The sequence below is a fragment of the Xenia sp. Carnegie-2017 genome, unplaced genomic scaffold (genome assembly GCF_021976095.1).
Source record: "Xenia sp. Carnegie-2017 unplaced genomic scaffold, XeniaSp_v1 HiC_scaffold_21, whole genome shotgun sequence".
Taxonomy (NCBI): domain Eukaryota; kingdom Metazoa; phylum Cnidaria; class Anthozoa; order Malacalcyonacea; family Xeniidae; genus Xenia; species Xenia sp. Carnegie-2017.
The window spans coordinates 8,618,991-8,643,023 of record NW_025813484.1 but is presented as its reverse complement, the minus strand read 5'-3'; the positions used below and the strand labels follow the sequence as shown (position 1 = coordinate 8,643,023).

The 24,033-nt window shown below is 34.9% G+C and overlaps 3 protein-coding genes and 1 long non-coding RNA gene across 6 annotated transcripts; 3 read left to right on the top strand and 1 right to left on the bottom strand.

Annotated features, from left to right (window-relative positions):
• The first annotated feature begins 264 nt into the window (after positions 1 to 264).
• LOC124444420 (ATP-dependent RNA helicase SUPV3L1, mitochondrial-like) lies at positions 265 to 7,447 on the top strand. 3 transcript variants are annotated; one of them, XM_046995044.1, is made up of 20 exons: positions 265 to 860; positions 938 to 1,015; positions 1,086 to 1,193; positions 1,266 to 1,380; positions 1,447 to 1,615; positions 1,697 to 1,808; positions 1,876 to 1,953; positions 2,186 to 2,277; positions 2,768 to 2,819; positions 3,163 to 3,297; positions 4,020 to 4,113; positions 4,219 to 4,359; positions 4,427 to 4,490; positions 4,605 to 4,685; positions 4,920 to 4,985; positions 5,072 to 5,182; positions 5,396 to 5,544; positions 5,652 to 5,894; positions 6,226 to 6,378; positions 7,229 to 7,447. In XM_046995044.1, the coding sequence occupies exons 1-18, from the start codon at positions 698 to 700 to the stop codon at positions 5,839 to 5,841; spliced, it is 1,998 nt and encodes a 665-aa protein (XP_046851000.1). In that variant the 5' UTR covers positions 265 to 697; the 3' UTR covers positions 5,842 to 5,894; positions 6,226 to 6,378; positions 7,229 to 7,447. The 3 variants fall into 3 exon arrangements, with proteins under 3 accessions (XP_046851000.1, XP_046851001.1, XP_046850999.1); XM_046995045.1 differs by lacking the exon at positions 7,229 to 7,447 and having other exon boundaries at positions 6,229 to 6,955; XM_046995043.1 differs by lacking the exon at positions 7,229 to 7,447 and having other exon boundaries at positions 6,226 to 6,955.
• A 2,178-nt stretch (positions 7,448 to 9,625) lies between these two features.
• On the top strand, positions 9,626 to 11,825 carry LOC124443989. Its single transcript, XM_046994553.1, has 7 exons — positions 9,626 to 9,856; positions 9,935 to 9,977; positions 10,048 to 10,166; positions 10,303 to 10,397; positions 10,470 to 10,543; positions 10,812 to 10,956; positions 11,050 to 11,825. Exons 1-6 carry the CDS (start codon positions 9,809 to 9,811, stop codon positions 10,934 to 10,936), a joined length of 504 nt encoding a protein of 167 aa, XP_046850509.1. The 5' UTR covers positions 9,626 to 9,808; the 3' UTR covers positions 10,937 to 10,956; positions 11,050 to 11,825.
• A 1,430-nt stretch (positions 11,826 to 13,255) lies between these two features.
• LOC124444325 lies at positions 13,256 to 13,771 on the top strand. The gene is made up of 2 exons (XR_006947941.1): positions 13,256 to 13,359; positions 13,568 to 13,771. It is a non-coding gene; the product is annotated as an uncharacterized LOC124444325 (long non-coding RNA).
• A 6,670-nt stretch (positions 13,772 to 20,441) lies between these two features.
• On the bottom strand, positions 20,442 to 21,458 carry LOC124443539 (rRNA N6-adenosine-methyltransferase ZCCHC4-like). Its single transcript, XM_046993991.1, has 3 exons — positions 21,152 to 21,458; positions 20,683 to 20,734; positions 20,442 to 20,620 (listed from the first exon to the last, which is right to left on the bottom strand). Exons 1-3 carry the CDS (start codon positions 21,254 to 21,256, stop codon positions 20,442 to 20,444), a joined length of 336 nt encoding a protein of 111 aa, XP_046849947.1. The 5' UTR covers positions 21,257 to 21,458.
• Positions 21,459 to 24,033: the final 2,575 nt, after the last annotated feature.

Below are 24,033 nucleotides of genomic sequence, written 5' to 3'. Positions count from 1 at the left end.
CATGCGTATAACATCTCAAACTGAAATGCCACGTTGTTCTTCTTTCGGGCGACTGTCGTGCATCATCGGAAAGATTTAATTTTGAATTTTTTTGTTTTGAATTGATACTGAGATTTGCGAATGGTAAATTGATCTCACTCTTGCCAAGGCCCAAGTATAAAAAATAAAAACTATAAAATATCACCATCGTCCATCACCTGGAAATCCTGGAATATAGCATTGTTTGGATGTTGCTTTCATTCCCCACGTGACAAAAACATCGAGTCAAATTATTGCGCAATAATCTTGTAATCAATATGGCGGATAAACTTCGTGGTTCGTTATTGCATGACGTGCAGAAAACGTTTGAAGCTTTTTTCCTTTGCTTAATTTCTAAATGAAACGTGTTCGCCTAGATGAGCTCTTGAACATCGTTTAAAATCCGATTATGAAAAATGGCGAACCCGGTTTTGTTAGCACGTGTTTGTGGAAACATGTGCACGAAACATAGACTTATTGGTTTGCTAAAAAATATAAGGCTGCAAGACCTTGGTTATGTCGACGAACAGTGTCAATTTAGGAAAACATGTACACAAAAAATGACATCATTACGAGCTTATTGCTCTCAAAATGATTCAAATAATGAGCATTTAAATGCGACAGAAAAGCAAGCTCGTGAGATTCAGGTTGGTAAAACTGATGATGTACACCATGTACAATGTTAAAATACAATGAAGAGGAACAAGAAGATACATCTGATCCTTGCGCTGATCTTGATTTCAATGGCGATGGATATGAAAATATATCACAAAAGGAAGAGTTTACGTTGGAAAATGGTTCAGAAGAACGTCTGCCGTTACCTTCGGAACCCCTAGATAAAGGTTGAATGAATTCAAAAGTTATCGAGGATTAGTGATTTTAAACTTGGATACTACCGCTTCCTTCTTTCTTTTCGTAGCCAAAATCCTAGATTGTCTAAAGGCATTTTCCAGCCGCCGTCAGGTCGAGGACGAAGCAAGAGATCATGGATTAGACAGTGAGAATTAAGTATTGATTAGATTTAGATAAGAATGAGATTGAAATGTCATTCATTCTCCTTTCTCTAGGTAAATTATTTGCAGAAACTTTTAAGAGTTTTAAACGAAATATTTTCAAAGAGGCAAAAGTCGACACAGATCTATATAATATTCTTTATGAAATTCAAAGCGGAATAGGTAAACGATTTGATAGAAAACTCATTTTTCAATACTTTCAACTCTAAATTATATCTGTTTTAATATTTTTAGGTCACATTGACGACATTCTTCCATTTTTTCTAAGCTATGCCAAGCGATTATACCCGGTTTTAGATTGCCTGGAAGATCTTAAAGAGATTAGCGATTTCAGAGGACCTCAAGATTTGTATGTCAGTTATTGAAAAAAAATAGCCAGCCATTTAAGAAAGCTTATGGTAGACTTCTCATTTAGATTCCCAGAAGCTCGAGCGATGAAAAGAAAGTTCGTTTTTCATGCCGGTCCTACTAACAGCGGTAAAACACATAAAGCGTTAGAACGATTTCAAAAAGTCAAGTCCGGTATATACTGTGGTCCTTTAAGGCTTTTAGCCTCTGAAGTGTATCAGAAAACGAATGATAATGTAAGATAATGACAACTAAACGAACATAAGATGTGTTTGTGCACTTTTTCAAAATCTATCAAATGTTTCTTTTTGTTTCAGGGTATTTTCTGTGATCTCATCACAGGTGAAGAAAGACGCTGGGCAGTTTCGGAAAACGAACCATCAAATCATCTTGCTTGCACCGTAGAAGTCTGTTCTACAACACGGGAATGTAGGGAAAAAATTGAGCGTAGAATTCTGTTTGTACCGAGGATGCTATCAAAGTTTATTTTCTTTAGATGACTGTGCTGTGATTGACGAGATTCAAATGATAGCGGAGCCAGAAAGAGGTTTTGCATGGACCAAAGCTTTATTAGGTAAAGAAAAACTAGGATAATTTTAAAACAACTTTCATGAAGCATTACTAGAACGATAACTGATTTCAATAATACTGTCGTGGCATAAAGAAACAAGCAAAAACCAAACCTTTATATCGCCCTTTTTCACGTACTCAAATGTGTTTTTTTTCTCAAGGCTTTCCTGTTTAGTGTATATAGTAACAACACTCCATTTCGCTCTCAGTAAACATCTGCTTCAATTTCTCTATAGGCTTACTTTCACCTGAAATTCACGTTTGTGGAGAGCCGACGGCGATTAATCTTGTTCGTAGACTAGTTGATTCTTGTGAAGACGACTTCGAGGTATTGATTTCGATCGTCGTTTATGACAACGACATAGACAACTATAGACAATAGACAACGGCTTACATTAGAAAGTTGGTGTACCAACTTGGAACAAACCCCCCTGAACAGATCACAGCAATTACTGGCACCTTACAAACGACTTATTTACAATACAAACAAACGATCAACTAAAAACATTACACTTCACACTAATTCACAATGGCAATACACAATTGACACCCACACATTTCCTGTACACACAATGCATTGACGTAAGAACCAGATAACAAATACGGCTAACCTGACGTTTACTCCTCATTTGACTCTGAAGATGACTACCGCTAAGGTTGTCGAAACGTCAGTCAACAACAACAAAAACAGTCCTTCTCAGGACTATACCAACCTGGACGATCTACATTTACAAACCTGTAACGATACTCCCGGGTTCAAGCCATCTACTTTAATGATTTAATGCATTACATTTTTCAATTTTTTTTTACATTTACAGGTTGTCTACCATGAACGTCTTACGCCTCTGGAAATAGAAAATACAAGTTTAGGTTTGTTTTTGCGAGAAATTATATTTTTTTAAAAAATGTCAACGACTTGATCTACCTCGTCTTATGATCGCAACTAAACCGCTCTTTGTATTTTGTATCAAACACTTTTGACGAAGATCTTTATGAAAGAGTAGATGAAGATCTAAAAGAAGTTTAATAGTTTGATGACTTTTAGTCAACCCTCTGAGTTTTTAAAATTTTATCGTTTAAAAATCTGCCATGCTTTTAGCGAAAGTTCTAGACTTTCCTTGTTTATTGCCATGTCTATCACCTGATAAAGGATGAAAATCTTTGGAGAAAATGAATTAATTCCAATTCTCCGCTACATATTCCCATTCTCTAGATAGCGATTTTTCAAAGATTGAACGTGGTGACTGTATCATAGCATTTTCTCAAAGAGAACTTTACAGGATACGAAGGATTGTGGAATCTGCTTCAAAATGGAAATGTGCGATAATCTACGGTGGATTACCTCCAGGTACTATTAATGAAAGATGAGTTTCAAGGTTTACCACGATAATTTATAGTGGATTACCTCCAGGTAGTATTTATGAAAGATGAGTTTCAAGGTTTACCACGATAATCTATAGTGGATTACCCCAGGTAGTATTTATGAAAGATGAGTTTCAAGGTTTACCACTTGTTTTACTTTTAACACTTGAATAATTATAGTAGTATTTTTTCAGTCTTTCGTGTACTTGGCTCAGTCAGTTTAGCACGTAATTTCAGCAGAGGCTTTGGAAGCTTTCAAGAGTTGTTGGTGTTCCACATTCGTCATGTTATAACGCAAGAATAGTAATGAAATTGTTTCATATTAGCCATTCCCATTTTCGAGCAATCATTGCAAAAATTCTTCAAAATTCCTTTCTTGTGTTTCGTTACATAAAAATAACTTGCACATTTCGTCAATGTTTAAACCATATAAAATTTCCTTGTTGGGGGTGCCCGTTCAATAATTTGAAAATTGGCACGCCTATCATTAGCGCTCAAGCTAAATTTGTGGGTCTCCTTCCTATAAGGTACACCTATCATAAAGGTTCAAGTAAGAAGCGACTTTTTGGGATGTCTTTCCTGTAAGGTACACCCACACTACAAAAATATGGGGTGTTCGTACACCCAGACACCCACGGCTTCTCAAGCCTCTAAGTTTCAGAGCTCTGGTGACCAGAACACTTTACTAACTTTGAATTTTATTTTCAGCGACAAAAGTTGACCAAGCCAGACGTTTCAATGATCCTAATGATAGCTGCAAGATTCTTATTGCTTCTGATGCTGTAGGCATGGGACTCAATCTGTAAGTTTGAGACTACATACGGGGGGGGGGAGAAAGAATACTGCAGATTTTTAATTTTGATAATTTTGACAATTTCTTTTGCTAATCGTAATCAACTTCGTTCAGGAACATTCGCCGAATTGTGTTCAGTTCTCTGGAGAAATTTGACGGAAAAAGTATGTCGACATTGTCGGCTTCACAGGTAAAGCAAATTGCTGGACGTGCAGGGAGGTTTGGTACAGAATATCCATCTGGTTTCGTTACAACGTAAGTAGTCATTGTTTTATAAAGGTTATGGCCTTCAGCAATTGCGTAAAGTGTGTTCATTTTGCAGCCTTCACGAAGAGGATTTGGTTTCTTTACAAGAATTGATGTGTCAGGGAAGTGAAGATCTGCAAGTACGTTATTTTTGATCGATATGAGAGTGATTTATACCTATAATGAGACGTTGCATACGTAGATGCATTGAATTGTGCATGCGCGTTTTAAGATAACTTTCATGTTTTTTACAGGAAGCAGGAATCGCGCCAACGTCTGAACAAGTCGAGATGTTCTCATATCAACTACCAAAAGCTTCCTTGAAGAAGATATTTGTACGTTGTAACACAACGTAAAAGATAATTTTCAAATCATTTAAGTTTAATTGTTGAACGACCTTGCGACTAACTTGTGACTGCGGAGTATACGGGGGTCGTAAAAACATTTTCAATACTAAGGATGCCCTAATTTTGCCTAATAAACCGCTTGTTCATGGAAAAAGTTGGACATCCATGCCCCCCCAGCTTTGGAGTCCCTGCAAATACGCATTAATCTTTATTTAATTTCAGGAGACTTTTTGTGGTCTGTCTCAACTAAGCGGCAACTATTTTATGTGCAATCTGGAGAAGAGACAAGTTAGTATTATAGCGCACATTCTTAGCACTCATACGAATAGCGCTCAGTTGAGCACAAACGAATAACTAGACCACTTCACCTGCAGATGACAGCTGAGTTGATCGAGAACATACCTTTATCAATTCGAGATCGCTACACATTTTGTATGTCGCCAGCTGATTGTAGAGTGCCGTTTACTAGAGTTATGCTTGTGAGGGTGAGTTTAACGCATTCCGATTACTTGTGATTTTCATCGTTGTATTTGACAAATGATTAGAACTTTTTTCCGCCGTCATGCATCTTAACGAATTTCGGCTTTCTGTTGTCAAACACTCGTTGTCAATAATTGAAAACTATACTTTGTTCATAAGATGTGCGATATCCATTTGTGTCCAATGCGTTATAAATTATTGCTCCATATTGCTTTCAGTTTGCTAGGGCTATCAGTTCGGGCAAGATCATATCAGCTGAAGGATTACGCAGATTAATTGGTTGGCCACCATCGCGTCCTAACTCTCTTCGCGCCATGCAAGAACTCGAAGTTCTACACGAGTCCTTTGACCTCTATCTTTGGCTCAGGTCATTCATTTTGTCCGTTTTATAATCCTTTAGAGTTCGAAGTATATCCACTATATCCATAAATCGTTTTGTTCTGCTATCGATTTTAGTGTTTTCTTTTTTTCCAGTTATCGATATCCAGAGGTTTTCATTGACAGAGAAAAAATTCGTGCCATGCAAAGTCAACTGCAGACTGTCATAAACAACTCCATTTCATCGGGCATTGCACTCATTGCAACGACCTCAACAATTCAAAGCGGAAATTTAACTAGAAAAGGAACTGATAGTGTTATTGTAGAGAATTCCGCAGACAGATAAATGAAAATAAAAATAGCGTTATTAAAAACCGAATAAGCAACGTCGAGAGAAAGGTTGGTCAAGTTTGCTATTCTTTTCATTTTCACGATTTCTATGATGAATTTTGATAGGAATTTCCAAGCAGATTATCCCTAATAAAAATGTGAGATGTTTACCTTCCTATGATAAATTTAATTTATTTGAATACATAATTGAAAATTTATGTATTTGACTTTTATTGTTACTTTATCAGTCCCCCCCCAACTTCTTAACACTGGCGATCCATGGGAGGTTATTGGGAAAATGTTTGCGTAACAAGGGACAGTTTGCTTAAAATATTTCCACGCAATCCGTTTTATCAGGAAATTGTCCATTTTTTATTGACTTAATCTTCTTTTTCAACAGCAGACTTGAGAAAATGGTGGGACCTTGATGAAAGACGAAACCAAAAGTTGCCTTCGTTTGCAGCAAAATTGCTGAAGGAAAAAGTTTTAACTCGCCGTCAACTGCACAGACTTGAACAAGAGTGGAAAAGAAACTTGACGAACACCAAAATACGTAAGAGAAAATGACTTTCTGAACCAACAAACCACATTTTGATAATTGTCGGGCTTCCATTTTTACAATTGTTTAAAATCAAATCGTCTTATAACAGAAAACAAGCAAAATCAAAGAGCGCGCACTTTACAGTTGCATCATAAACTTTGTGTCATTTTGAGGCTGTTGTCCATGGGAAAAGGATACACTTCCCATTTATGGTTGAAATAACATGAAGTTTAATTAATATAACAGTGAAGTAACAAGTAAAATAACAATGCATGTTAATTTCTTCAATTCTGCTATGCTGAGACTTATCCACTATGGTCGACAACTGACTCATTTAAAAAAATCACCGGATTTGTCAACTATGGTTGGCATCTGACTCATCTTACCATTGCGATATTGGTGAACTTGTTAAAATCAACTTTTTACTCTCCACTCATTAAAATGGAAGTTTATTGTAACTACATCAGGTTATCATCTTGAGGTGCAGACCAGTAACTTATATAAGATATTGAACTTCTACAAGAGAAACGACTATGTGAATTTGTGTTTCAAATGAAAAATAGAAGGTTTTCGGCTTACACTATGAAAATGATGTAAACTCACTTGATGTTTTGTAGCGCTCACACAAGAAGAAGGCGGAATGGAATTGCAATTTGTGATACTTTCAAACCGTTTCTAAAAAAAAATTAATTGTATTTTTTTTTAATTCCTTTCATCTAGTTAATTATTTTGCGCAAATTGACTGCACTAAATGATTTTGAAAAGGAGTCGCTAGAAAAGTCGTTTGATACGTTCACTGATATACTGCGTTGTATACTGTTCAAAGATTCTTTGTTCTTAATTTTGAGTATCAAATTGTCAGTCTTTGTAGGTCTTAAAATCGTGGACATGCCTGTGGCAATGCTCAGAAAATAGAACAGATGTCTGTCTGTTTGTATAGCAAGTATATTTGCCACTATATGATAACACGTGCTCATGCTCTTCAAATGTCATGAAATCATATAATGAAACTATAAAGATTGTATATTAAATGCATCACGTCACACGATAAATTATTAAAACGAAGTAAATGTACGGTAAACAATTTTTTATTATGTTTAAATAACAATTTAAATTAAAAACAACATACACGGGTTCTTCAGTTGACGGTAAAAAAATGTCTTCAAGTTTACGTAAAGTAATTCAATGCTTGCATAAACATTGTCGACAAGTCTTAGAAAAAATACACATGAAGGCATAAAACGTGTTGTACTAGGTCTACAGTATGTCTGTCAACCGCTAGATAAATCTTGAATAAGTTTGTAGTCATTAAATTTTAAGTTAACTTTGCCAGAATGTTGGCTGATGTCTTAGAACAGAATGATATGCTCGTAATTTTGAATTCATTTAAAGAAATATGTTGGTGTGCCTCAAAAAAGAACATAATTCAAAAATACTATGATATGATGCTATTCATATTGTTGGTTAGAAATTTTTAGATAATGTAAACTAAGATTTCTCGCACCCATTCACGAGAGAAACCAAAATGGCTTTGATGATCGAGATGAGTATCCTTATTTGATGCCTATTCCTTTCAACTACGCTGTCAAAAATTCAAGAGTTCGTAATGAGTTTGAGGTGTTGCAAATGCTTGGAAAAAGGAGGGTTTGCTTCAGTTGTCAAGGTAACTGTTTATTACATACATCATTTAAATAGAAGGTAATTTGGTCATGTGAAGGAAATTTTGTACGTGATTTGAAAATGCTATATATACGCTTAGGTTCGTAATAAATTGGACGGCTGTCTCTAAGCAATCAAAAGAATTCCTTTGAATCAGAAAAGTGTGCTGTTTAACTCCAAAACAACTCGAGAAGAGAAGTTACTTTCTAGATTGGATCATGAAAATATTGTAAGGTAAAAAGAAATTTACTATTCAAACTGAATCAACATTTTATAACATAAGGGTTGAAAGCGAGGTTCATTTTGGACGATACAAATTGCTATCTTTGTTATCTTTGTAGAAAGTGTTATAGAAAAGTAGATAATCCCTTTTTCTATGAATCCCATTGATGCTTTCGTTCATGATGAGCGAGTTATTTCGTTCATAATAAGGCTCTCGTTCATCAAGAGAGAGTTATGAGAAAGTTACATTGTAAAAGATAACAAGTAAAAAACGTATAAACATGCTTAAAGTTGGTTTAAATTATAAGACAAAAAGGCAGAAATTGCTTGAACCTTTGCAATATCCATTGATGTTGTAGTTTCTTTTATGAGAAGAATTCTTGTAGAGAAAAAAGACAAATTTTGAAAACAAAAAATCCCGTTTTCGGTCCATGCCTCCCGATACCCCGAGATAGTTTAGCACTAGAACGTCGCATGTTAGTTAAAGGAAGCAGATAATCTTGTTGCCATGAAGTCCATGGATGGTTTGCTCGTGATACATGAGAAGCAGTAAATGAGAGAGTTAAATCAGAAAAAGATACAAACCAATAAAAATTGTATAAGGTTGTCTTAAATTATACGTGTCAGAAAAAGGCACATGGTCAAAAGAATTTCATTGAAACATTGCTTGGTTTATTTTATGAGAACAAAAAGATAAAATTCGAAAGCAAAAAACCCCGTTTTCGGTCCATGCTTCCCGATACCTTCTTAAGCGCAAGGCACTAGAACGCCGCATGTTAACGTTTCGGTAGGAGATTTCGGCCCCTCCACGCAATCCTACTTGGGAGATGCAATAGCAAGCTTCCGCCCATCTGACCCTGAGATCACCTGCGATAGGCTTTGCTCAGGGTACGCAGGGAGAGTGCGGTCGCCACCGAAGTGTGGGCCCCAAAGCCACTGCATACCTAATCGCACCCAGCTTCCACTGCTAGTCGACATCTACAATATGAAGTCTTAGCCATGACGATGAACTTGGTGAGTTGACTACGCATGCTCAGATTTATTCTCAATTAATTTGTGACGGAGCAAGCTCTAAAATTGGTGCTTGTATATGCGCTTAGCAAATTTTCAATCATATATTTTTGGCATGCTGTTTGTACTCTTAAGCTTGTTTTGACAAATGCATATCAAACTCATTGACATTAAATGGAGATATGATCTTCGCACTTTGCTGGACAATTTAAGCGATTGTCTCATGAACCTGAAAAATTCAGGTGACTCAACGGGATCCCGTATACGACACCGTACTGCATATAACATTCTTTCAAACTCATTGACACTTGTTAAGCCACTCGTAATATTCGTGACAATGTTAGAGATATTTTTATTTTTCTCTATAACTTTGTATCTGCATATTTATGCATAAACAATGCTCTAATATTTATGACATATATTATAATTCGTAGATTGAGGTAGAAGAAATACTTGAAAATGAAACTTCCAACAGTGAAACAAAATCAAGTATGACAGAGGAGAAACAACGACGCTTGTTTCTCTGCCTACACTCAATAAATTTCGCTCAATGCTGAATGTGACAGGACCTTCTGCCTTTGCGGATGCAATATTAAGAGTTCGTATAATCTAACTATGTGTATGTAAATCACCAGTGTATTCCATGTAACGATTACTGTTTTTCAAACATGTTTAGGAGTTGTTGAATCAAACACGTAAAGAAGACGTAAAGAAAGCTGGTTTGTTTCCTTGTTTTGTCATATCTTCAATTATTGAATCATCTCAATATAAAATCAACTTTTTATACAGCGGACATAGGTTCAATGCTTGTTTTGCTCGATCCATTTTCACTGTCGTTGGCGTATTTATCTTCTGTCAAAGCTCTTATAAAGCAACCCAAGTCGGAAAAAACTCTTGTTGATCCAAAGGTATCTATAGTGCAACGCAACATTACATCATACTCTACTACATATAACATGAGGTCATACTCTTCTACGTATAACATTACATCACTGAAGTGGATCTTTCGAATTGAAAGTAAATAATTTTTGAACATACTTCGAGGGCTGGGGTGTAGCTCGTCTTCTCTCACATTCAACTGCAATTGGTTTACTTCGTGATCAATCACAAAAGAAATCGGACGACGAGGATGTTGAACGGTAATTGCAGTCTTCTTAATGACTATTTGTAGTCTTGTTTTTGGTTCATTGCAACATCTCTCGTAATTTTAGACCAATCAAACTTCAGCGTTTTGATGACGACGATAAATTATGGACTTCCAAATCAATTATACAACAAGGAATTGGTAAAAATTGCAAAATTGCGAACAAAGAATTAATTTCTTGTTATGTTGGGTCTCAAAAATGCTGTTTACTATAAACAAACAGCATAATGATATGCTTTGTGGGTCAGCTCTCATCTTTATACAAAAAGAAGATTATTTTAAAATTTCTTACACGTATTCATTAATCCATTCTCTACTTCTCTTTTTGATATTCAATTCTATTGAAGTTCTGAGTCTTCTGGGCTATGAGATTTCGTTAACTTTGCATTTGTAAATGCATTTACTTTAGTTACGTTGTTTGAAGAATTGTGCCATGAATTGAACCATAATGAGATTGGGGCTAGGGCCTCGTTTGCTGTGTCTTTTATGAAGCAAGCGATATCTTGTAGCGGCGTTTTCTCTTCGCCAACTTAAGCTGTCTTCAACCACATCTTGTAGGTTTTTGTGAATTTTTTTAGTTATAACTATCTCAAAGAAATAATTATTTATTTCTTTAAAATTTTATTGTCTGTTGTTTCCACGCTTAGATAGCCGAAGTGGTATCGTTCGTACCAGGCTCTGCTCTACCTTCCGATTATTTACTTGGTTTGTATGACTTAGAGTCGAGGGAAGGTCGTGAACTGTGTGCGAAAGCAGTTTGTAGAAAACATGAATTTTTACATGTGTAGAATATGAATTTGAAATTTCGAAAACCTCTAACGATAAAGCTGCCAAGTTGATCATTATATTAATTCCTTTTGATCTCTGTAACTGTAACTTGGAATTGTCAAAAACCATGATCATCATTGTAGGCAGAAGTCTGGTTGATCCTTAGCTTTATCATCGCTGAACATTTCTTACTTTTTAGTGGTTGTTAATATCGTAAACATGGAGCAGTAATGGTTTGTCTGGTCGTTATGATACAGAATTTAACAAACAAAATGACTGACTTTGATTGGTGCTAGATTACGTTGTCATGCTTAGTTATGGATATAGATTAGAAACTTTTTCTGACATACCTTTATTTCAACCGTCTTCTTAGAAGTATCTATCTGCTCCAAAATTATATTCTGATTCAGCGACGGAACGAGCATTCCACGATTATCTTATGAAATCTTATGTAAAATATCCTTAAAGTATAGAATTACAACAATGTAAATTTCAAATTTTATATACATATGACATGTATAGCTTGTGATAAGATTTGCAACTCATTGTTACAGTGTGATAGCAGTTGCTATTGGTTGATAAAATGGATTTATTCTGTAAGTATCCATTTGTGTACAACATGATATTCAATAAAAATCATTAAACAATCACTAAATAAGAGATCTTCTAAATCACTGAAAAGTATGTTGTTTAAGTTACATTATAATTCTTCATTTCTTTTAAGTGACTATATAGAAATAACAGGGCAGAATACTCCCCTTCTGATTATAGTCAGAAGATCCATTCGTTTGTGATAAATCCACTTACATCACTTGCACAATGGGAGCTATTGGTTCATCGTCATGTTCAATGCAAATATACGGAATTTCTTTTAAGCCCAATAGAGAACAATCGTCTGTACTTAATCTGTTACAAGTATGTTTGCTTGTGATGAAAACAGAAAACATTTTTTTCTTTTCAACTATCTTCAATTCAAAGAAAGATGAGAGAAAAAAAGCACACAATACCAGATCGGATCAAAATCTTGAATAAATTATTTCATATTTCAGCCAATCAGAGCTCGAAAAAAGATAGCCAAGCCCATCGAAATCAGCCAATGAAATCAGGCCACCACATAATGTTAAACATGCCAATCACTTCGCACGACAGTAGATGCCCTCAAGAGACGAAAGTGAAAGGTACGTTTATTAAATTTTAATTTAGTGTTTAAAAAAGTACTTCAAATGTCGATAAATTCGATGACAAATACCTTGTTTGATGTATGGTTACGTATTGTTTTACTTGTAAGTCTTTTCGTCGGTTGTTTTTGTACCATTCGCCGTTTTTAACTGCGTGCCTTCGACGGTGTATTTGCTTTGTCAGAGAAACTTGTCAGTATAAAAACGTCAAGTTTGTATGTTTCAAAGTCTTTCTTTTCATTTTGCTTTAGTGTGTTGGTGACTGCTAGTGTTTTAAATCCTTCGAAGTGAAACTTTGTTGAATATTTTTGCTTTTAGCGTGTATTTTTGAATCGATATTTTTTCAGCGACAAAGTTGTGCGACCGACATCTTCCTCGTTTCAACACAAAAATATGTGCAAATTCTAGTTGAAAAGTAATAGCATTGCAAAATGAGCGATAAGGAGGGTATTTCTTATCCCATGGGTTGATCTTTTGTTGGTAAAAAATGTTCTTTTGACTTTTTTGAGCAAAAATTTTGAGATATATGAAAAAATATGAAATGTTGGTTCATGGTGGACATTGGACTCTCGATAAAATTGGCGCGAATTTTGTTCCGCGTGAAAATGAAGAACACTGGGCACGAATTATGCAAAACTGACCAGCTTGACTACGAAAATACCCACAAAATCTTTGAATGGAGTGGGATACAGGGAAAAATTTGAAGAGTGTAGACGGCTACAGGTTCTTCAATTCAATAAATTCGAATGATAGCAATTGCAATCGGCGAGAAAGATTTTTAATGAAATACGATGTACGCTACTTGAGAACAATTTAGAAAAGTTGTTATTGAAAACTACTTTAAGAGCATTTTACCAATAGACGTGTTTATATTCTATAGGAAAAGAAGCTAATTTTCTCTTGAGAATTGACGATGGACAGTCATAAAGAATATAATCCTAGTTCAAATTTGAAGCAAAGATAAAACGGATCGCTATGAAAACAGCTGGAAGAGAACGAAAGAGGAGTAAGGTAAGAAACGCAAAATTATATTTCGTTAAAACTTTCATTGACTGCTTGGTTCTTTTTATACGAAAACGCTTTTGAAAATTTTTGTTATGATATTCTTTATCATAGTAATCTTTTCTGTCAATATTTTTATTTTAATATTATAATGTTTATAATATATATCAAATTTTTGAAAACACAGAAGCTCATTTCGTTTGATTTGAATTGATAGGATATTCAAATGAAAGCAACAGACACAGCGTGTTTTTATGGACTTACTTGTGCACACATTCAAAAAATTTTCGCCTTTTCTCTTAAAACTTTGCACGAAAAACTTTGTCTTAACATTTTTGTTAGGCAATGACTACCTTCAATTTTTGCTGCTAGTAAACGAGTACTAGCTAAAAGTTTAGGATAGAAATGATTAGACAATAAATAAAAAAAAAACAATTGTTGTGAACGATCTATCTAAAAACAATGTTCAAAAGCATTTAATGAAGTCTATATGACTTCTTCCAATTGAAATGTGTAAGAGATTAAAACAAACATTACTTGATGAAACAAAACTAAATGTTTGTGCATGTGCCAATGATTTTGATTAAATTTGTAAGTCAACTCTAGTGTAGTGAATAATATTTCAAAAATCGACGCTCAATGACATATAAAGGAGTCTATAAGACTTCCTTCTTATGAAATGTATAAATATAAAAAGAAGCCTTCATTACTCATGAATCAAAAGTAAATGTTGTGTGCATTTTTTAAGCAAAATGCTCCTGAGTTTAAGGTATACAAGGATTAGCAAACAATAAGACGAATCTAGTGTTGTGAATCTATATATAAGAAAGTGACGTTCAATGGCGTATAAAGAAGTCTATAAGACTTCCTTCCAATGAAATGTATAAGTATAAAAAGACATATTCACTGAATGAAATTTACTCATGAATCAAAAGTAAATGTTGTCAACATTTTTAAACAAAATTTTATTGAGTTTTGGATAAGCATTATCAGACAAAAATTAAGTCAAAACTGCCAATGTGAACGATCGATATGAAATCGGCGTTTAAAAGAAAATGAAGAGTCTATACGACTTCATTCTTTTCAGAAATTTATAAGATATGAAAAGAAACATTAATTAGAAGAAATTTATTCATAAAACAAAAGTAAATATCGTACTTAATCATACATCAGCAACTTGAAGTCTTCATTTGTCCACTATTTGTTTAATTATTAATTAGAAAAATAAGTAAAAGTATTGTTGTAAAAAGTACTCTTTGAACAAAGCGTTCAACAAATTATGTAAAATATGTACAAGACGTCAAAAATAGGAAAAATTAATAAAAGCTTCACAAGTAAGCACTAATTGGAAGAGGTCATTTCAAGAACCACAATTTCACTATTGGACAAGAACAAGGAAACTCAAGAACGCAGTATACTTATTCAGTAAACGTTTATGAGCCTATGATGGCAGAACAGCATCTACTTTTTCACATCTTGAGAGCACAATGTCTTAGGATGTTGAGGCACTTCATCAATTCTTGCGGACTCGGCGTCTTCCGTTGTTGAGGCACTTCATCGATTTTTATGGACTCGGCGTTTTCCGTTGTTGAGGCACTTCATCGATTTTTATGGACTCGGCGTTTTCCGTTGTTGAGGCACTTCATCGATTTTTATGGACTCGGCGTTTTCCGTTGTTGAGGCACTTCATCGATTTTTGGACTCGGCGTTTTCCGTTGTTGAGGCACTTCATCGATTTTTATGGACTCGGCGTTTTCCGTTGTTGAGGCACTTCATCGATTCTTGCGGACTCGGCGTTTTCCGTTGTTGAGGCACTTCATCGATTCTATCGGACTCGGCGTCTTTCGTTGTTGAGGCACTTCATCGATTCTAGCGGACTCGGCGTTTTCCGTTGTTGAGGCACTTCATCGATTTTGCGGACTCGGCGTTTTCTGTTGTTGAGGCACTTCATCGATTCTAGCGGACTCGGCGTTTTCTGTTGTTGAGGCACTTCATCGATTCTATCGGACTCGGCGTCTTCCGTTGTTGAGGTACTTCATCGATTCTTCCGGACTCGGCGTCTTCCGTTGTTGAGGTACTTCATCGATTCTCGACAGGTCAGAAATTTCCATTTCTTTATTTCTTCAGAGACTCTGCAAGTGGAGTGGGTTTTTCTATCTGATCTAGTTTGATCTGAGGCGCCAGATAGATCAAACTAGATCAGATGGAAAAATCAACAAAGAAAGAAAGCGAGAAATTCAAAGGCAAACTTCACTGCTATGTTTTGAAAAAATTTACAGTGAAACGGTGCAAGAAAAAAAAATGACAAAGCAATCTTGTGACGAAAAAGAAGATGAAATAATGAAAGAAAAAATTGACAACAAGATGAAATAATCCAAGACAAAGATTTCACAACTCTACAACTATATTTGTAAATACATTGCCTGACACTTTAGCTCATGCATGACGTTTGAAGACTTCTTGTTGCAGATATAATCTTTTTTTACATGCTGCTTTCTGTTAGTGGGTTTCATCGTCTAACGTGAAGGAGACGACTTGATTGTCTCGTATAACTTACCTTAACTCAATAAGCTCTTGAACAACTTAATTCAGACTAAGATGTAAATAACCTAGCCATCGTCGAAAGTTTTATGTTCTGTTGTTTTTGACTTGCACGTAATTTTCGACCAAGTGTGCACAAGTAAATCTCTAGAGATGCTGCAGTTTGCACAAGATATAGGATGGACGTCAGGTAAGATGAACATTAGATGATGCACAGACGTTTACATTGACATTAAAACTTAATTGAACATTTTCCACCTGAATTTTAGCAAAAAGCGTGCATTTAATGCCATGATGAGTTATGGTGGTTTGTCCATCTATTGTTTGTTATGCTGCATAACAGAAATGTGAATAATCATGATGATAACATTGTGTGGAAGTTTAAAAACTGCTATGGTGAACTATAAACTCGATATCAGGAAACAAATTATCCATCCTAATACCACAAAGCTTAAAATATATTTTGGTAAGTAGTTGTTGATGTGTTTTTATCTGTTCGATACCAAACAAGCGATCGTTTCAGGTGGATGGATGTAATACCTAATATTATATAATGATTTTTGATTTCATAAAAATGTTCCACGTTTAACTTTAATAAATTTTCAAAATTTGGATTGTTGGTTTTGGTGATGTTTTATTACTAAATCTAGAAAGTCTTCCACTAATTCATATAAAATTACCACGAGTTTTGAGCAAGAGCAGTCAGTAATGTAATGGGAGTTGCTAAAAGCTTTTGATTTATTATATACGTTATTTTTGTCAAATTGAAATACATTCGTGTTTTAAACGGTTTTGAATTCATTGTTTGGTAGATGGTATAGATGTGGTGCAGTGCTCTCACCTTCTCGGGTTCAAGACCATCTAAGGTTCAAGACCTCTCCTTTCTTTCGCTTCACGTTGAAAAATTATAACAAATACTCCAAAAACATCGTGCTTGTCGATGATGCGTGGTTGCTCAACTGGTGGATGTTGGGCGTTTAGTTCGACATCAATGACCTCCGGTGCACAAGATCCTTGGTTCGTCCTCTGCCAACACACTTGGCAGGTGTACGCGGCGGATGTGGAAGACAGAAAGTCGAACTGAGGAACGAGTGCCTGGAAGTAAGAAAGGGATGATTAGGGCGTTCTGTTTGCTCTGGGTTTCCTGACTTTTCAAAATTTAAAAATAACTCCCTGATCACAGGGAGTCATAAAAATTTGAGCAAAAGACTTAGTTTTTAAGAGTGGTTTTTGCATGGATCCTATCTTTTTTTTTCGCTCTCCTTCTCATCGGAGAGCGTTTTTTCTGAATTTATACTAAGTGTCGCATTCCATTCTCGAAAAGTTTAGTAATAGAAATCCCATTTTGTTCTATTAACCAGCACTATTTTTATTTTCCTATTTCTTATTCATCCTTAGCATAGTTACATCTTATTCCAGACAGGGTTCGAACCTCCACTCAACCTCGAAAGGTTGTGTCTATCCACTAGACCAGAGAGTTCGTTGAAGACACCTGGTCATTTTAAAGTGCCATTCCTACCTTGAAGGATTTAATGCAAAAAATAGACCATTGAAGGTCTCGAATCAAAATTATAACAGATCACTTCCAGCTAAAGATAAAGCAACAAACCAAAAATCATATTCGTAGTCGAGTGTTGATATAAAGACTGAAAAAGTATTACAAATAAATACATTTATATTAATGTTAGTTTGGTAATACAATAGCAAAACATCTTTAGTTACTTATGTCTTCTTTTGAAAAAGATAGAGAAAAGTAATAAGTCTTCCAAAAGCAGCACGTTTTCTTACGGCTAAACCATGCAGATTTCTTTTAGCGGCTGCTGTCGATGTTAGCTTTATCAATCCAATGGCACTTGTCGTAGTTCACTCGTAGTAATTTAACTCGTAATAATTCCGCTTTGATAGTTTCTTCAGAATTGTGACCAGGGATATACCGGGCGGAAAGCGAATTCTTAATATAAACATCAGAGCCTCTGCTTTGATAGTTAATAATTTGCGTGCAATCCACGCTGAGAATATCTGTCAGTTATCAGCAAACTCTTCTCCAACATCAACGTTGACGTTTATCTAAACTTCTAGCTGTTGATCGGTTTATATACCCAAATTCTTTTCGACAAATGCTCACTTTGTCAAATTCAATTTCATCGTTGTTCTGCCATTGCACTTGCTGTCGTTGTTTTCTGTTCATCTTTTGGTTGGGCCGTTTAGATGTAACATGCTTTATTATGTATGTATCGTACACAGGTGATTCCAAAGAGTTCTTTCTTTACAACGATTCTTTCTTGAGACTCGATGTACGACTATCACCACCACAAACACCTAATTATAAAGAGAAATACACAAAAAATTACATTTTTTCTAACTTAAGACTAACACTATCACGAACAGCAAGACTAAGAATAAAACCAAGAGTAAAAGTAACACCAACACTATCACTACATAAGTCTATCACCAGCCCTAAGACTACCCTAACATCAGTACCAAGACTGACAATATCACTAACACCACACTACACCATATTCCAATGCACCCAATAAATTTACCACTAACCAACTTGATTTTACTCTCAACCTTGGCTAATAAGTGTTTAATAATTACAAAGAAACCTATATCCCACCATACTATCAAAACTCCTGAGACTCATTCTTCCTAATCCCAACAACCCCATTCCTTATTTAACTCAACTCTTACCTTCCAAACCTTATTGTCTGCGTGCAAAAATCTTACTTCTAAATACAACTACTCATTTGCTAACCTGTGTATCCACTCTTCTCTTGATTTCAAGCTTCAACATTCTTCTTGATTGATGGAGTGAATATCCTGAAGAAATCATTTGATAGAAATTATGTAAATAAAAAAGCTTGAAATATCTTTGAATCCACTATTTCAGTTGACATAAGGAGATAAATTGTATATCATTGACAAAGTTATAAACAATCTGCAATTTGACAACAGTTGAATTTATCACTCACTTGGATATTACTATTACACCAATTTTAAAATAACTACAACGTTACATTACATGCTGCATTTCAGCCAAAACGTCTAGAGTTTTTGTAGATGTTTTAATTCACGTGTGTAGGAAAACAAATATACATGAAACCACATGAAACGAACTAGTATGACATCATATGTACTGAAATACAAATATTCGGCAATATTTTCAGGAAATGGTAAACAAACCGTTAATATTTATTTCTTATGATCATCAAAACCATCGTACCTTGTACCAAAGAAAGCAAGCCGTGAGACTCTCTTTGCTTTGACAAATCGACAACAGGTTTCTGAGTTCGTGGAAGACTTTTTCAATACCTTCAAGACAAATAGTCGTGTATTTGAAAACTTAAGCTCACTATGATGCTATAAATCTCATTTATTCGACAAATATTGCAATATTGTACATAATACTTACGATAAAGAGTGTGTCAGGAAGAAATCCTTTTAAACATGGCGCGTGAAGGATCGGCAAATTTAGTGCCAACTACCAAATGTAATTGGTCAAAATAAGTCACGTGTTAAGTTTGAGCTAAGAAGCTAAGAAGTGGAGGGTGAATGAGATAAGTGAAGGTTTGACATAAAGTAAACCAAGAATGTTTTTAAGAAAGCATATTTACATACAATGTTACAGGTAATGCTCACAACCTTGACTTTCTATCCTCACTCCGATAAATTTTCCCCACCATCACATATCTTCAACAATTATGCAAACCCAGATCATGTTTACCAGTCTGTCATGCATCGTACAGTCACAGTATAGCCATAAGACTTTTCAAAACCCAATGAACTCAACAAACTGTCAACACCTTCATAACCTCTGGGTATCCTTGTGTGCAAATAATTGCTTTTAAAAGTATTAGTGCAGATGGTATAAGATTTGCTAAACTTTTAATTAATGAATTTGGATGAAAAGATAAATATATTTCACTTCCATACATCCCTTACCTCCATCTTTCAGATCCTTTTCTATCTTGCACGTTGACATTAGAAGACTTGATCAAGCCTTAAATTTTAAATTAAGGAGACAGACAGGATTCACTGTCACATGGTCTTAAAGATGTATGAAACATCAAGCAATAGTTCTTGTCCATCAATGTTCTCTTTTCCTAATTTTATTACATTCAGTGATTTGTTTGCCACCATGGAATCTACACAGATTTCAAAAGAAATTGGTCAATTTTACCCTTACCAAAAACACTGGGTTCACAAGTGTGAAATGATTAATGTTTAGTATTTTGGATGAAAAAAACTTCATTTGTGAACAAGAGAAAAATGTATCTAAGGTGTGAGAAAACAGTTCATCAAGTAACACAATGTAAGTATTACAATAAAAGTATAAATGGCCAAGGATGAAGCTTAAATTTCTTCTTGCTGAAATGAACAGGTCCAAACCAAGAATTATTTGAGTTTACTGCACTACCCAGTAATAATATGAATTATAATTTTAAAGATAAACATTTCTACCTTTTTTCTGATTTGAATTCATTTTAGTGTGTCTTCGTGGGCAAGCTTTCCTTTGTGACCAAAATCTCCACAAATATGACATCCTCTTGTTAAACTAGGAACAAAACCTCGAATATAAGATTGTGTAAAGAAAAGTTGGCCAATGAAACTTTTTTAATTACTGATTTATTGATCCACAACATTGCAAATGAAGTGAGAGTAAAGTCACCTCTTTGACAATCATGTCCAGGAGGTTTGCACGATTTACATATCTCGCAGTGAACATAACCTGGTAATTAAAATACAATGTTTGCAAAGAATTTTCAATGCAATTCTGGCCAATCAACATACCTTTCTTTACACATTTCCCACAAATAAGACAATGCTGCCAAACATTGTTATGCTGTAATAACAAAATAACACAAATATTGCAGAATGTTCGATGGAAAACATGATTTGCTACCAGGGGCATTTCTGACCCCAATATGGATTTCAACATCTACCCACTTGATTTTCCCTGTTTGTAGACAATGACTGTATGTTGTAATGAGGCCCTACTGGGGAGGTATGGCAGGTGTTAGTGTAATATGTTCACGGAGTTTTGCACTTTGTCTGAGCCCTTACTGATAGCAACTAGCTAGCCAGTGAGTATTTTGAAAGGGTGATTTCAAAAAAAACACTATTCTTGCAGCATACACAGTAATGTAACATGGCTTTCATGTGTCTTTGAAATTGACTAATTTCAGTTGTTCCTTGGGGCCCCCCTTTTTAGCTAAGCCTGTACCCCCTACCAGTACCTATGTTTGCTACTACACACTACCTTAGTAGGACAATCGTTACATAGATCACAATGTAAATTCTCTTTGCTGAAATATTGTTGACATTTGTCACAAAAACTACAAAAAATATCAGAAACACGATACATGGATAAAGAAATGTTATTTACTTATCATTTGGTGGTAGAATGATGGTCTTTAACAAGACATTAGTGAACACTCTGACAGGAGATAGTTTTTTTGTTTTGAAATGCTTCTTGTAGAGTGGATGATTGTCATAATAATCAATCAAATTCAATGGGGGAAAGAACAATGACTTTGACAAGAGCTTCACAAAGTGTAATAAACTTATCAAACCTTAAAATCGCACATCTTAAAGAATGGTGATTCTTTGGTAATGTGTGATTCCATAAAGTACGGGAAAATCCAGAAAGTTGACAAGCAAGATAAATGGTAATCATCTATAATAAGTAAATAAAATACAATAAAATAAAATTAATATTTCAGAAAATCTTTGATATGCAGTGGGCCAGTAATATCAAACAGAAGAACTATTCTTTAAAATACTTTACCATACCTCCTTCTTTCACATAATTCAAAAACAAGCTTCCAAAGTTTTTTTAGGGATACTGACAGCACTTGAACCAACCCACCAAAAGGTGGATCCAAAATAACCATTAGAGAATTGGGTATAGAATTGTATAAGAACTTCTTAAATCAAACCATTGCATGGTCTTTTTCAAAAAAATGATGGTTGAACATGTTATAGTGAATAAAATGGCATCTTTATGAAACTGGACCTGTGAATTGAAAAAATTATTTTCAATAGTACCATGCAATGTTTGTAATGAATTTATAGATTAGGGCAAATATATATTTCAAACATTATACTCTCCTACTGGTAGGAGCTGAAACAAAATCAATCTTTTGCTTAACCCCGATCACTTATGCTGTCCATAACTAAAAGAGTTGTTTTGAAACAACAATAAATTGAAACTATGATTTCCTCAGTGTCCTCAAAAGTCAAAACAAGTATTCTTTAACTTACATGTCTATGGTCTATATCCAATAAAATACTGTCAATCACACCAGCTTTTCTAGTTTGAATTGCTTCGTGTATTCTACACAAGAACCATCATATAAAAAAAATTAAAACAAAAGGTATTTAATTAAAAGTAAAAGAAAACCTCAACATCTAAATATTCATTAGAACAACATGGTACATGGTTTGGATGAAATTTGAACATACCTAGGAGTACCTACACAAATTATCTTCTGATAACCAAGAGTTTGAAAAGTGTTCAAAAAGAATTCGATTGCATCATTATTAAAGAGATATTGCTAAAATAGAAAATACAACATCATCACAGTCCTTCAACAAAAACAACAGTAGATTCGCTGACTAGAATACTAATCAAAACACATGAAGATCTATAAAGTATTTTAGACACCTAAAGTAGAGACATGAAAAGAGGAGATGAAGAAGCCTAGGAATGTTAAAATATAACAAATATATTCATTATAATTTACCATGTGGACACCATGGAGTTTGGTAGTCATCTTCGTCAGATATGAACACTTCAACTCCGAATCTTTGACATGATGGATGCATAACAATAATAAATTTAGTGTCTTTTTCCAGTTTTCATTAACTTGTGAATTTATATTATTATTTTAATATTGATTTTTAAATATTGATCAACATTGTGCACTTCGATTGTATCATGTCAGCAGAAACATTGAGCAGAAATAACATGACACGATGGACACGAGTGTCGCGAGTGGATAAAATACTCTCTAACTGTTTTTATCAACCAATGACAACTACTACACGTTGTATCAATAAGTAGCAAACCTTATCACTAGCTATCCCTGTCATATACTATACAAAATTTAAATGGAACGATTACGATAAAAATACTTAAGATAATCATCAATCATTGGTAAATGAATGTGCACTGGTCGTCTTGCTCATAAAACATGCTACAAAGCTTTCTTTCTCTGAAAGGAAAGCTAAACTAATAAATCTGTATGTAACTAGACATATGTGAAATGGACAAAGCTTCTGTTCTCGTCCAATTTAATCATACTTCAAAAATTCTTATTTGAAGTGCGTGATCACCAGAAACAATGAAGGTCCAAGAGTGTCGATCTACTCTTGTTTCTTCAAGTGGATCGGGAATCCAACCCAATAACCATACAATCCCTACTGCAGGTCCCAGGCATGGCCACCCTTTTTTGTTATTCTTTAGAGTGCTTCTCTAAAGATGAGGGAAACCGGCGTATCGCCGGAGGAAAACCCTCAGAGATCCAACAAGCTACGAAAGCCAGTCGGTGGATGCACATTGCTTGGGATCACCTCATCTATTTTTACTAGTTATCTTTACAAAAAGATTGTTTACATTTTTAAGGCCTTGATTATATGTACAAATTTCATTAGACTGCCTTTATCTTTACAAAGTTGTTCAAAAAGGTGACTTAGGCAATATACATCCTTTTAAAAAAAACCGTAACCTCCGATGTACGCCATTTTTAGGCCGCTTTTAGCTGCGCCATTTTTGCCTAAGCGCATTCTTAGCTAACCCTGTTGATCAGTGGCATGTAATAACCGATTTGAACATCTACCTACGAACTACTCTGCACAAAAATAAGTAAACCATACCTTTGAACGATGAGACACCTGTAAAGCAACGTTAGTACCCGAACCGAAAGGGAACCTAACGAATAGGGAACCGCCTCCCTGGGCCCTTATACTTTACCAAACGGCGTGCCAACCAATCCTTCTTGTGTCCAACACTCGATCACCTAGGTACCAATTTGGCACCGTTTACGATTATTCCTACCTGGAACTACATTAAATGTATCGGATAAGTTTGTCTCACTGTCTATCAAATCATCTTCCATGCATAAAATAGATGAAGATGTT

What these genes read in the sequence shown, in the direction of transcription:
- LOC124443539 (XM_046993991.1), bottom strand. Translation starts at nt 21,256, where the DNA reads ATGTATCGTGTTTCTGATATTTTTTGTAGTTTTTGTGACAAATGTCAA. An exon ending in GTAACGATTGTCCTACTAAG is followed by an intron (nt 20,735 to 21,151) that starts GTAGTGTGTAGT and finishes TTGTTATTACAG; the next exon opens with CATAACAATGTTTGGCAGCA. An exon ending in TGGGAAATGTGTAAAGAAAG is followed by an intron (nt 20,621 to 20,682) that starts GTATGTTGATTG and finishes TTTAATTACCAG; the next exon opens with GTTATGTTCACTGCGAGATA.
- LOC124443989 (XM_046994553.1), top strand. Translation starts at nt 9,809, where the DNA reads ATGCTGAATGTGACAGGACCTTCTGCCTTTGCGGATGCAATATTAAGA. An exon ending in AGAAGACGTAAAGAAAGCTG is followed by an intron (nt 9,978 to 10,047) that starts GTTTGTTTCCTT and finishes CTTTTTATACAG; the next exon opens with CGGACATAGGTTCAATGCTT. An exon ending in AATTATACAACAAGGAATTG is followed by an intron (nt 10,544 to 10,811) that starts GTAAAAATTGCA and finishes CATTTACTTTAG; the next exon opens with TTACGTTGTTTGAAGAATTG.
- LOC124444420 (XM_046995044.1), top strand. Translation starts at nt 698, where the DNA reads ATGTTAAAATACAATGAAGAGGAACAAGAAGATACATCTGATCCTTGC. An exon ending in CTAGAGTTATGCTTGTGAGG is followed by an intron (nt 5,183 to 5,395) that starts GTGAGTTTAACG and finishes TATTGCTTTCAG; the next exon opens with TTTGCTAGGGCTATCAGTTC. An exon ending in GACCTCTATCTTTGGCTCAG is followed by an intron (nt 5,545 to 5,651) that starts GTCATTCATTTT and finishes CTTTTTTTCCAG; the next exon opens with TTATCGATATCCAGAGGTTT.